We start from the raw sequence: 14,534 nt of genomic DNA on the forward strand, positions 1-14,534 counted from the left end.
TGTATACGGTTGAAAACCATATGCGGTTTGAAAAATGATGTCCGGTTGCATCCGTTTTTTAAGAAAAAAAACGTATACGTTTTGAACTTTTCACTCCATTATGAATAAAGTTTCGCTTGTTTGATTGAAATTCCAAGAATAAAAAAAACTGCAAAGTAAAAAACCGTATGGTAAAAACTGGATGGAACCGTACGCACATACAGGTTCCCATTGACTCCCACGTTAAAAAACATAGGTAGGCCGTGGTTTTCTGTCCAGAAAAAAAAAAACGTGTGGTTTGAAAAACGGCGACAACCGTATACAATATGGTGCACATGGTTTTGAATGGAAAGTCTATGGCCACGGTTTGCTGTACGGTTGCATACGTTTTTTTTTTTTTTTTTTTTTTTTTTTTTTTTTAAATGTAACCAAAAACTGTATATAAAAATCGTGGTGTGAGCCCACCCTTAGGCTGGGTTCACATCACGTGTTTCCAATACAGTTCCCGTATCAGGTTTTTGATGAAAAACAGATTCCTCAAAACCTGACTAAACTGTATCAAAACGTGTGGACAAATTTTAACCCGTATCCAGTTGAAAAAAAATATAAAGATAGATGTGTAGATCAGATCTCCCCGAAGCCAACGGAATCGAGCATGGAAAGGGAACGGACTATTCCCAACTTGAATGCACAAAGATGAACAAATTCCAGCTCGTTTCTAGATCTAATAGCCGTCTTTATTCACACGAAGTTACAAGGATCACAGGTACAGGACAGGATGTGACGCGTTTCGGCCAGGTGCTGGCCTTACTCATACACGAAAAATGCAGTTCGCAGTTGGAAAAATGATGTCCGATTGCATCCGTATTTTTTTTTTTTCTTAAGAACAAAACCGTGTACGTTTTTAACCTTTCACTCCATTATGAATAAAGTTTCACTTGTTTGATTGAAATTCCAAGAAAAAAAACTTTCGGTGCGCAAAGTAAAAAACCGTGTGGTGCAAACCGTATGGAACCATACGCACATACAAAATAGCAAATTGAAGACAGCTCACCCAGATAGGAACACCACCTGTGCACGGACCCGCGGGACCCGCCTCCAGCTTCTCAAGCAGCAGTCTTGGAAAAAAGAAAGTTGTCCAGCATTCGGGTGAAGTCCAACAGTGTATAGCTTTATTTAGGCTTGCAAATACAACATTAAAATACTCTGACGCGTTTCACGCTTTCGCGCTTAAGCGCGAAAGCGTGAAACGCGTCAGAGTGTCTTAATCGTGTATGTGCAAGCCTAAATAAAGGCTTGCACATACACGATTAAAACACTCTGACGCGTTTCACGCTTTCGCGCTTAAGCGCGACAGCGTGAAACGCGTCAGAGTATTTTAATGTTGTATTTGCAAGCCTAAATAAAGCTATACACTGTTGGACTTCACCAGAATGCTAGACAACTTTCTTTTTTCCCCGAGAACATACGCACATACAGTTCTATACGGTTCCCATTGACTCCCATGTTAAAAATTTTTTTAACCGCATACGGTTTCAATACGGTTTTTCACCCAGACAAAAAAAACGTGGTAGTCTACGGTTTTGGGTACAAGAAAATAACGGACAAAACCGTACAAGAAGCAAAACGGATGCAACAGGATGCATCTTTTAGCATAAGGTTTTCAATGGAGAGTCAATGCAGACGGTTTTCAATACGGTTCCGTATGGATTTAAAATTGAAACGTATACGGGAACTGTATTTCAAAAACGTGGTGTGAATGCAGCCTTAGTTGTGGAGGAGGAGGGCATTAACTACAGAGAATTACTTTTTTTTTTATTTATTTTTTTCAAAGGTGTTTTCTGATATATCAGTATAGACAATCTATGCTAGAGCCATCAATTAATATATCAGCCGATAGAATCGTAAATGTAAAATTCCAATTGGATTCTTGTTTTCCACAATGGCCGGATATTAGCCCATGAACGTTAGACTGTCAGCAGATCTTGTTCCCAGAGCATGAATCTGCATATGTACTGTGTGCAGCATTACACTAACACATAGTAATAATAAAGCTTTCACCTTGAGGATTACCAACGAGTCTTAATAAGCAACAGACAGAAAGAGATGGAATTTAGTGATTTTACTTTTCTTACCGAGTAAGCTGCTTTCTGAATCCGGCACCTCCGACAGCATTGAAGCGTTGGTGCTATAGCTCAGCCCCAGCACCATCTGGAGGTCGGACAGGTTAAGTTGTGCCGTCAGTTCTCCATTACGGTCCCCCAGCTGTTAATACAAGGAACCAGGTTTCATAAATCATTGTACACAATCACATTGGTAGTTTTCCATGCATACTTATGATCACAACTTGAATATCAGTTTTATATAAGTCTAACCATAGAATAGGGAATAACAAGCTGATTGGTGGGGGGTCCGACCGCTGGGACCCCCACTGATCCTGAGAGTGGGGAAAGAATTGTCACCAGAATGAATGGAAATGTTCGGTGGCCCCATAGAGACTCAGGGTCTATTCACATGGCGGAATTTCTGCCAGCAGAATTCCTTCTCAAATAAAAGCCCAATACACTTCTATAGGATTCCGGACTCCCGTTGACACTTTGGAATTTCCGCAAGTACCCACTGTCCATGGAGATGGACTAGGACGCCAAGGAAGGGACGGGCCTTAGAAGAGACTCTAAAGCAACAGGGTACAGAGAGAGACAAGAAAGGGTGATGCAGAGACCCGATGGGAAGAACCAACCTGGAAGGAGGTAGAAACCAACTCCAAGAAGCACAGAACCAGAGGGAGAGCCCAGTTGGGAACCAAAAAGTAAAAGAGAACGACAAGAGAACCCCATACAGAGGACCAACCGGAACCAGATAACCTGGCGAGAAAACGCCAGGGAGAGCCAAAGGCAAGTCAGTCAAGGTGAAGACCAGAAACTTCTGGAAAAGAGAGACGGGAACTGCCTCTGGAGAGGCATGATGCAGAAGATCCAAAACAAAAAGCTGTAGGTGCCAAAAAAACACTGTCCCAGGGACACAGTGTGAGCACCCGGGGAGAAGAGCAGGCTGAACAGCGGGAAGAAGCCACAGCCATGCTGCAGCCGACAAGTGGCCCAACTGGAACAACCCGGTACACAGGCTTGCCGTCCAACCCGGAGTAAATAGACCCCGAAGGAGGAAATGGAAAGTAAGGAGTAACCCGGGATGGCCACATGGAACTGGAGACTCAAGACAACGGGAGGTGCCCCACCTGTAGGGGGAGCAAAACCAACAACCGCAAAAGACTCCGGGAAACATACTACTATGTTGGTACAAGAAGAAGAGTGGTACAGAATGATCGCCTCACAATGAAATCGTGGAGAAGCCTGGGCAGGGGCACTACACATGCCCGGGACCGCAATCATCACGAAGGACTAGGAGGAACGACCCAGAAAATAAGGTACACCTCAGCAGTCTAGGAGAGAGCCCAAAACAAGGATTAATTGGTCTTGGACCCAGCAGACGGAGCGAACCAGAGCACTCCCAGCAACGTCTTGTCAGTACAGAAATGGAGGGAAAAGCAAATGGGGACCCAGCTGGGGGACTGCAGAACAGGCCTTGCCCCAGCAGGCCCCATGCCCGAACAGAGGTGCTCAACCACCACAGACCTGTGGAAACAATTACACAGAAAGGCCTGAGGTACAACCTACCGAAAAGGAGGGGAGGAAGGCTCTACATGAGCAGGGTGTCAAGAGAATATGTAGGGACACAGACATGGGTACCTCATGATAGTAGAGGGGTACCAAGACTGCCACCACGAAGGGAACCACAGACAACCAAAAGTCTGGAAGCATGGAAACTAGTCTCAGCACTCAACGGAATGCCACAACCATTCCCTGAGAAGACTAATGTTACGTTGTTAGAAAGGGGAACCAATACTTCTGCTGCGAGGTCTATAGAACCTGCAGGAAATGCCCACACCCCATCTCTTGATGGTGCTACACACCAGAACTGCAGTCGCAGACTAAAGAGATGAAGGACGAATGAGGTGCAGGAAATATGCAGACACAGTCTGGCTTACCGGTAGAAAGGTCCAATGAATCCACAAAGCCACTTCTTCGGAACTTCACACTGAAAGTGAGTCACCAGACGTCTGCCGCTGGAGCGGCAGGAATGTGGAAGGTGACCTGGTGGATGAAAAAACCATGCAGACAGTCTGGCTAATTGGCATAGGGACAGTAGACACACCGGTCCCGTCCTCGGAACCACTCACTGAAAGTGGCTTACCAGCCCTTATCCGTGAAAGCAGCAGGCCTGTGGAGAGGGACCTGGGAAAGTAGGGAACCCTGCGAGCCACTACGTGGTGCATTGTGAAAGGCCCATGGAGCAACATTGGATATCTGAACTTCTGCCAAGGTGTGGGAAGTGTATGGTAGGTGACCCGACGTAGTAGTAAACCAAGAAGACCACCGCCGGGTTGACTGGTATAGGGTTCCTGAACTCACAGTCACTTCTACGAACCCTCCCACCAAAAGTGGGGTACTGGAGTGCAGCCGATCTGATAGGCAACCCTCAAGCAGAAGAAAGTCTGACTAATGTCAGTCCCGTGTACCTGCAGGGGGCCCTCTTCCAGATTTCTCCCACCAGCAGTGAGGTACTGGAAACCCCAGCCATGCACGCGACAGCCCAGGGATGGGAGACCGACTGCGTTTGAAACCGTGCAGACAACAAACAGTCTGGCTGAACGAGTACACCTCTAGGTGCTGGCAAAACAACAGTCATATCGACGATCACTGTGCCCCCTTGGTCGCAGGTGGGGTATGGGGAGGCCTAGGAGCCATGGAAAGAATCCCTGCCACAGGTCACTCCGTCGGACACCTCGTACTGGCCGAGGGGTAGCAGAATGTCAACCGCGGATGCGGCAGATATGAGATCGATGACCTGTGGAGGAGGGAATCATAGTGTATGCACACGCCAAGAACCCTCCCCTGATGGATGACGTCAGAGGAAGAACTGCGAAAAGGCCCTAGGCGTCCGCTAGGAAAGCAAAGGCCCTGTAAGGGCACCGGACCAGAGCCTTGCCTTGCATTACCATTCTGTGTATCTACTTTGTACAAATGGTGGACTGGAGAAAATGTGAGGACTTTGGTATCTCTCTATAAAAGATATTTGAGCTGTCACAGATATCACCATTATAATGCTAACAGTACAGAGGAAATAGAGGAGAAACACACAATATCACAATGTTTTGTTACATAGGCCTTATTTACCTCTCTTGAGATATCCAGATGCCTCTCTGCAAAGTGCACAGCTTGGTCATGGTTTCCTAAGGCAGTGTAAGCGTTCCCTAGACTCCAACATGCCCGACCTTCTCCCACCCTACAATACAGAGGGAAGACATTACTATTTTAGCACATGCATATAGATGGAACCTGCAGCTGAAAACATGTCCTGCAAAAACTTAAAGAAGCACCCTATATATTTTTATATTATAATGCAAACTTATCAGAAGTATTCCTGCAGGGTAATCTGGTTTATCCTAGCTCACTTGCATCCATACATTACTGCAGCTGGGTCATGTGATTCCCAGTCTAAAAAATGTGTAGACAGCAGGTCAGTCAGTCTCCTAACCTCATCAGATTCCTCCTGGCAGCTCAGCCTTTCCCCCCCACAAGCTCACAACTGACACTGCCTGGTCCTGACAGATCCCATTGACTTGAATGGGGTCCATCGGGTGTCCGGTATTGAAGGAGTTGAAGAGAAAAGGATATGCACTATTTTTTCCTCCACAACTCCCGTCCTTTTGACAGACTGACCGATGGAACTTCCTTTGACGGAGCACGCTGGCAGTGTGAGCTAGCCCTTAATTGGAGATTACTACATCACACAAAATAACTAAATAACTAACTAACGACATACATACAGCAAAATAAAACAGAATAAATCAATATAATCCCTATACCTAATAGTAAAGCCACATTGATTATGCAATTCATTTGTCCCAAATCCTAAAAAAGCTTTTCAAGCCTTTGTTGTAACCAAGTATTATTATGCAGGACGCACGGCTGTGATGTCATAGACGCCCAGACACAGCACAGCAGCCCCAATAACCCCTATGACGGGCCCTCGCTAAACAGGTTATAAAGAATAAAAAAATGTGTACGAGCTGTGACCTGTCATTGAGTTCCTTAGCGATGACGAGATGCTTGAGATGATAGTCGATGGCCTTCTCATAGTCCTGAAGTAGAGTGTATGTGTTGCCCAGGCTATAGCAGCTCTGCGCCTCCACAGCCCGATCCTTCAATTGCCGCGCCAGCTGGAGAGTCCGTCTGCAGAAAATAATACACGTCAGTCTAGGAAGAAAACGTGAACTTTTTTTATATCAACTGGCTCCAGAAAGTTAAACAGATTTGTAAATTACTTCTATTAAAAAAAAAACTTAACCCTTCCAGTGGTTATCAGCTGCTGAAGTTGAGTTGTTTCTCCTGCTCTGGACAGTTCCTGAGACAAGCAGAGGTGTCAGCAGAGAGCAATGTTGTCAGACAGAAAATTCAACTCAACTTCAGCAGCTGATAAGTACTGTAAGGATTAAGATTTTTTAAATAGATGTAATTTACAAATTTGTTTAACTTTCTGGAGCCAGTTGATTATATATATATATATATATATATATATATATATATATCTATCTATCTCTTCCATCACAAAAGAAAACGTCCGGCACTCAGGGAGTTGCCGGTAAGACTTGTAGATGGCTTTATTTAAACGCTATTGGTCAGGACACAATCTGACGCGTTTCGCACGCTCAGGTGCTTAGTCGTAGCTATGACTAAGCACCTGAGCGTGCGAAACGTGTCAGATTGTGTCCTACCCAATAGCGTTTAAATAAAGCCATCTACAAGTCTTACCTGCAACTCCCTGAGTGCCGGACGTTTTCTTTTGTGACTTCTACTGAGCCGGGAGCGGTACCGGTGTCCGTAGCACGAGGAAGTGCAGTAGATGCAGGAGTGGTGAGCTGCTCTACCTTGTCTGCATATATATATATATATATATATATATATATATATATATATCTCAAGTTTTTTTCTGGCATACCCCTTTAATCAAAACTACAATTCTCAGCATGCTCGGACAGCCAACGGCTGTCCGAGCATGCTGAGAGATGTAGTTTTGCAACAGCTGGAGGGCCACAGTTTGGAGACCACTGGCTCTGGGTCCAGAGACCCTCACTGATCACTAAAGAATACATCTATAGTGATCTTCAATAAATGGCATCCTTAGTATTCCCCGACCTGTTGCAGAACTACAATTCCCATCATTGCCTGACAGTCCAAGGCCTTGCGCGGTCTATAGCTGGAACCGGGTTGGCATGCACCAGAACAGTAGCTGAATACCCAGTCAGTGAATAAAGCCTGATTATTTCTTACTTGTAGTACTCCGCCGCCATCTCAAATTCACCCAGGAAGATAAAGGCATTTCCGAGATTACTGTACGCCCTTCTTTCTGCCGATCTGTCGCCAAACTCCCTGGCAATTAATAGTCGCTGAGGATAAAAGAAAAAGTAAAGTTATTATAAAAACGTCTCATTTTACTTCTTTACACAATCTATTAAGACATAAGTCCTGACGGGTTTTGGCCCTTAAAGGAGTACACCGGCGTGCACTTTTTTCCTTTTATCCCGTCCAGGCTGCAAAATAAAAGATAACACACTTTCTCTTACCTGCCAACGAGCCCCCGGAGCTCCGGTATACTCCGGTACAGGTGTTCGGTCCCCGGGCTGTATTCTTCTTACATCCTATTAGCCCGGCACGTCACACGGAGCTTCAGCCTATCACCAGCAGAGGCGGGACATCGCTGCGGCCGGTTATAGGCTGAAGCTCTGTGTGACGTGCCGGGTTAACAGGAAGTAAGAAGAATACAGCCCGGGGACCGAACACCTGTACCGGAGTGTACCGGTGCTCCGGGGGCTCGTTGGCAGGTAAGAGAAAGTGTGTTTTCTTTTATTTTGCAGCCCGGACGGGATAAAATGAGAAAAGTGCGTGCCGGACTACTCCTTAAAAGGGTACCTTTCATTAAAAAAAACTTTGAAATATTATAGATTAATATATGCAGAATAACTTTCCAATAGAATGTTATTAAAAATATGCTTCTTTCTATTTAATTTTCCACTTTGAAAAAATGACCACTAGAGGTCTCCCTACTAGTCCTGGCTTCAAGCCCTTTTTATAGATTTCAGACTCATGCTGGAGTCCTAAATGTCAGACTGCAGCCTGGACACAGACAAGCTCAGCGCTGCTCCCTGCCTGTCAATCAGGAGCCAGCACTGCGCTCATAGCACAGCAGGGCATACTCCTGACTCTGCCTTACAGCATGCCCTCGTTCATTTTACTATCTGAGCTCTGATCTTTCTTTTCCCTGCACATGCAGTTGTAAACAGAGAGGAGAAGATTCAGAGCTGCCAGCTGAGCTTGTCTGTGTCCCGGCGGCAGTCTGAGATTTAGGACTCCAGCATGAGTCTGAAATCTATAAAAAGTGCTTGCGGCCAGGACTGGTAGGGAGACCTCTAGTGGTCATTTTTTCAAAGTGGGAAATTAAATAGAAAAACATATTTTTTAATAACATGCAATTGGAAAGTTATTCTGAATACATTAATCTATAATATAACAAAAGTTTTTTTTGATGAAAGGTACCCTTTAAAGGCCTTGTCGCATTGAAAGCTATGTATAATCTTCCGGGATCTGGAGCTGAGCAGATTGATATACTGTATATATAGTCTTGCTGGGAGTTGTAGTTTTGCAACAGCTGTAGGCACCCTGGTTGGGAAACCTTGCCCTATTCTGTTAAGGAGATAACTACACATGTGAAAAACAGTACATTTTTCCCCTTTATGTACCATTCATCTTCATTATCATTTGGATAATTCCCTCTACCCCCCTGTTCAGTTTTTTTTTTTGTGTAAAATGTAGAGACCCCTTCCGGTTTACGTCCTCCTTGAATACTCAATATTTGCTTGAAAACAGCAAATATCTTATAAAAAGCCTTTAATAGCCATTAGTCACATATGACAGCCCAGACGCTGCCCACTATAGGGCGCTTTGTTGTTTGCAGGAATATGTCATTATGTAACGCTATTGGCCTCCGCAGTCATTTTGTGACTCACGAGTTGACTATTTTACAGTAGTAAAAACCGCTGAGCTCATCTGTGAGATCATCACAACGGATTTATTCAAAGCTGCATTTGTTTGCTCCATCGACATGGATTTCAATGTAAAACTACCCCGGTACCAGTCATCTGATGACAATGCTCTCCTTTCTTACCCCATGTACGAGACAACGGCATCCTGCAAATTCCGAAAGCTATGTGTGACGTTCCGCACATAACCCAGATTCTACACTTGGACCATAACACTAGCCTTCATTTACAGTACAGGGATCCCTCAACTTACAATGGCCTCAACATACAATAGTTTCAACATACAATGGACTTTTCTGGACCATTGTAAGTCGAAACCAGACTCAACATACAACGTACAGACAGTCCAGATCTGTGAAACCTGTCAATGGCCGGAAGAACTGACCAATCAGAATGGACATTTTACTGGTAAAACCCCTGTATTACTGAAGTGTATGCACTGACTGGTGTCTGGTAGCGCCCCCTACAGTACAGGGAGGTATTACATGTTCTGTACTCTTTACCTGTACCAGGGATACCTGCTCCTTCTGACACCAGGTGAGGGCGGCTCCATGTTACTTTTTTAGGACACTGAAGAAGCTCCTGTCCTCTACATAGACCAGTGTTTCCCAAGCAGGGTGCCCCCAGCTGTTGCAAAACTACAACTCCCAGCATGCCCGGACAGCCTTTGGCTGTCCGGGCATGCTGGGAGTTGTAGTTTTGCAACAGCTGGAGGCTTCCTGCTTGGGAAACACTGACATAAACAGTGATTACAGCTCCCAGCAGATCTTTATTACTTTTATATGTAACAACTTGCTTTATCTGTATTAGTTATCTACTTATTTTTCTTTAATTTTCACTTTTTCCTATTTTTGGATGACATTTTGGTGCCTTTAGAACCAATTACCAGGTTTCCATAGAGTTCTGGTCTCAACATACAATGGATTCTACATACAATGGTTTCAACATACAATGGTCGTCCTGGAACCAATTAATATTGTAACTTGAGGGACCCCTGTATATGTATCCTTGTGAATCGCATACTGTGGCTTTCCTATTATGGTCAGTTAGAAATGTATCATTGGTTCTTACCCTATTTTTGTTGTGTTATTGTGTCGCAGTTGATGTTTAGAGATTTTTTCATTGCGAATTTTGCTTTAAATTCTTTTTCTTTGCAGTGGTCATGAATTTATTATGCGAGATGGGTCACACAATTCGTTGCAAAATCTACACCAGCCTAGGACTGCCTTACAAAACTGTCTGCGGACAGTACTTGTAAATAAAAGGTTGCACGGAAAAAAAAAAAAGGTACTAGCGCCAGTTATACGGGTAGAAAAATTGTTCGCCTACACCACCCTTGTTAAATTCCCTCTATTTGTCTATAGGCTGGTCACACATTTGACCAGGAGGTGGAGAAGATTTTCTTTACACATAAAGAAAAAAAATAATGTTATATCAAAATATATTTTATATATTTTTAAAGTTACAATTTATATTATATTATAATATATATATATATATATATATATATCTATCAAAAATACAACAGCACTCTAGCTGAAATAATGTCCAAGTGAAGGGTGCAGGATACTGAAAAAGAATAAAGTCCATCAATTCTTCCGCATCAATAAAAATTGAGACCAGTGCAGCACTCCATGGCGTGAAAAAAAGTGTAGATTTATTCCATCAAAAATGTGCAAAAACCAGTTTGCAAAAAATGTGCAAATCGCAGTTTTTTGCACATTTTTGATGGACTAAATCTACATTTTTTTCATGCTATGGAGTGCTGCACTGGTCTATATATATATATATATATATATATATATATATATATTTATATATTTTTTTTTTTTCCCATTATACATATTTAAATATAATAAATAATTTTTTTTAAATAAATATCTTTATTTTATTATTAATATATTAAAATAAAAATTATATATATTTATATACATAGTTACATAGTTAGTATGGTTGAAAAAAAAGACATACGTCCATCAAGTTCAACCAGGGAATTGAAGTGGAGGGTGTAAGGGGATAAGGGGAAGGGATGTAGTTTTATAATTCTGCATAAGCATTAATGTTATTTTGTTCCAGGAATGTATCTAATCCTGTTTTAAAGCTATTAATTGTTCCTGCTGTGACCAGTTCCTGAGGTAGACCGTTCCATGAATTCACAGTTCTTATGGTAAAGAAGGCGTAAGAACAGATAGATATAAAAATAAATATGTATTAATATAAATAAATAATGAATACAATTTATATTCTTTTATATAGGAATGTTCACATGTGGCAGATTTGCTGCAGTAATTTCTGCGACTGATGGGCTGTTTTTGTAGCATGCGTGTGGGATTTCTGCAAGCCTGATACAGGTGTACTGGACAGTCAATTTCAAGAACAAATCTGCAAAAAATTTGTTGCAGAAATGATTGCACCCGTCCAATAGATCTGAATGGAGAGGACAGAAGTCTGCGTGTCACCCGTCAAGACAATCCCATTCAGTGGAGCAGGTATTGTAGAACTTTCTGCATGAAATCTCTCCGTGTGTGTTCACCATAATAAGACTCATAGAAATGAGAGAGAACATAGTAACAAAGTACCTGCTCGTGGGACATGACGGCTTTCCGAAAACTTCCAAGTAAATAGTGAGTATTGCCCAGGTTTCCATATGCGCGTCCCTGTGCCGCCCGGTCCCCCAGCTCTGTCACAATGACCAAGTTTGCCCTGTTCACAGAGAGAATAAATGATCATTAGGTTACATAATTCTGTACGGCTAGTGTGTAGTGATTTTTTTAATCAACTGGTGCCAGAAAGTTAAACAGATTTGTAAATTACTTCTATTAAAAAATCTTAATCCTTCCAGTACTTATTAGCTGCTGAATACTACAGAGGAAATTATTTTCCTTTTGGAACACAGAGCTTTCTGCTGACATCACGAGCACAGTGCTCTCTGCTGACATCCCTGTCCATTTTAGGAACTGACCACAGCAGCATATGTTTTCTATGGAAATTTTCTCCTACTCTGGACAGTTCTTAAAATGGACAGAGATGTCAGCACAGAGCACTGTGCTCGTGATGTCAGCAGAGAGCTCTGTGTTCCAAAAAGAAAAGAATTTCCTCTGTAGTATCCAGCAGCTTATAAGTACTGGAAGGATTAAGATTTTTTCATAGAAGTAATTTACAACTCTGTTTAACTTTCTGGCACTAGTTGATTTAAAAAAATATATATATAAATAAATAAAAAGTTTTCCACCAGAGTACCCCTTTGAGCGGCAGCGTATAACTCTACACATTAGTCGCACAGAATTATGTAACAGAGTTATACGCTGTCGCTTAAAGGGGTACTCCGGTGGAAAACTTTTTTTTTTTTTTTTTTTTAAATCAACTAGTGCCAGAAAGTTAAAAAGATTTGTAAATTACTACTATAAAAAAAATCTTAATCCTTCCAGTACTTACAAGCTGCTGGATACTACAGAGGAAATTATTTTCTTTTTGGAACACAGAGCTCTCTGCTGACATCATGACCACAGTGCTCTCTGCTGACATCTCTGTCCATTTTAGGAACTGTCCAGAGTAGGAGGAAAATCCTCATAGAAAACATATGCTGCTCTGGTCAGTTCCTAAAATGGACAGAGATGTCAGCAGAGAACACTGTGCTCGTGATGTCAGCAGAGAGCACAGGGTTCTAAAAAGAAAATAATTTTCTCTGTAGTATTCAGCAGCTAATAAGTACTGGAAGGATTAAGATTTTTTAATAGAAGTAATTTACAAATCTGTTTAATTTTCTGGCACCAGTTAAAATGATTAAAAAAAAAAAAGTTTTCCACCGGAGTACCCCTTTAACAAGTCAGATGGCACTGCTAGAGAAGTTTGGTCCAGCCCAGTGCACCCTCCCCCAACCTGCAGCTCCCTAGGTGTTGCAAAACTACTATTCCCATCATGCCCGGACAGCCTAAGGCTGTCCGGGCATGATGGGAATAGTAGTTTTGCAGCAGATGAAGAGTCATAGGTTGAAGAACACTGATCTAGATCAATGTAACCTAGTCTAAAGGGGTTATTCAGGTTAAAAAAAGAACAGAGCTTATTCTTCAAAAAACAGTGCCACCCCAGTCCTTAGGGTGCATTCACACCACGTATTTCCTTCTGAGAGCTGTGATTGGCTGCAACTATCCGGCCAATCACCACTCTGGGCGGAAAATATGACTGAATGATGTGAATTTCTATTTACATCACTTGCCGGCCGGAGTACAGAGCAGAGATGCGAGTGCTGTATAGAGCCGCTCCGCATCTCTGCAATATTATGGACAATCGCATCGGGTGTCAGGACTGACACCCGGGCCGATATGTCTATTAGTACAGGTACTACTACTCCCATCATGGAACAGTCGTTCCAGGCTGGGAGTAGTAGCAGTACCTAAAAAAAAATGAAAAAATGTTTAAAGAAATAAAGAAAAAAACTTAAAAAAAAAAAAAAAAAAAACACACACACTTTATTAACCCCTTAAGGACTCAGCCCATTTTGGCCTTAAGGACTCAGACAATTTAATTTTTACGTTTTCATTTTTTCCTCCTCGCCTTCTAAAAATCATAACTCTTTTATATTTTCATCCACAGACTAGTATGAGGGCTTGTTTTTTGCGCGACCAGTTGTCCTTTGTAATGACATCACTCATTATATCATAAAATGTATGGCGCAACCAAAAAACACTATTTTTGTGGGGAAATTAAAAAGAAAAACACAATTTTGCTAATTTTGGAAGGTTTCGTTTTCACGCCGTACAATTTATGGCAAAAATAACGTGTGTTCTTTATTCTGAGGGTCAATACGATTAAAATGATACCCATTATTATATACTTTTATATTATTGTTGCGCTTAAAAAAAATCACAAACTTTTTAACCAAATTAGTACATTTATAATCCCTTTATTTTGATGACCTCTAACTTTTTTATTTTTCCGTATAAGCGGCGGTATGGGGGCTCATTTTTTGCGCCATGATCTGTACTTTTTTTTTATACCACATTTGCATATAAAAAACTTTTAATACATTTTTTTATAATTTTTTTAAATAAAATGTATTAAAAAAGTAGCAATTTTGGACTTTTTTTTTTTCGTTCACGTTCATTAACATTTTATTTTAATAGTTCGGACATTTACGCACGCGGCGATACCAAATATGTCTATAAAATTAATTTTTTACGCTTTTTGGGGGTAAAATAGGAAAAACCGGACGTTTTACTTTTTTATTGGGGGAGGGGATTTTTCACTTTTTTTTTACTTTTACATTTTTTTTTTTCACACTTGAATAGTCCCCATAGGGGACTATTCATAGCAATACCATGATTGCTAATACTGATCTGTTCTATGTATAGTGTTTTCGGTCATCTTCTGCTCTGGTCTGCTCGATCTCAGACCACAG

General features: G+C 41.9%; 1 protein-coding gene across 4 annotated transcripts in view; it reads right to left on the minus strand.

The window, feature by feature from the left end:
* The window catches only part of GPSM2 (G protein signaling modulator 2), a 67,234-nt gene that overhangs the window by 6,634 nt on the left and 46,066 nt on the right, over positions 1–14,534 (minus strand). For all 4 annotated transcript variants that reach the window (XM_056523503.1, XM_056523502.1, XM_056523505.1 and 1 more), the window contains 5 exons: positions 11,716–11,839; positions 7,371–7,486; positions 6,117–6,272; positions 5,214–5,322; positions 2,115–2,244 (listed from right to left, as the gene is read on the minus strand). In XM_056523503.1, coding sequence (XP_056379478.1) covers positions 2,115–2,244; positions 5,214–5,322; positions 6,117–6,272; positions 7,371–7,486; positions 11,716–11,839 — 635 coding nt within the window. The remainder of the gene's footprint in view (positions 1–2,114; positions 2,245–5,213; positions 5,323–6,116; positions 6,273–7,370; positions 7,487–11,715; positions 11,840–14,534) is intronic.

Source organism: Hyla sarda, chromosome 6, assembly GCF_029499605.1.
Source record: "Hyla sarda isolate aHylSar1 chromosome 6, aHylSar1.hap1, whole genome shotgun sequence".
NCBI classification, from domain to species: Eukaryota; Metazoa; Chordata; class Amphibia; order Anura; family Hylidae; genus Hyla; species Hyla sarda.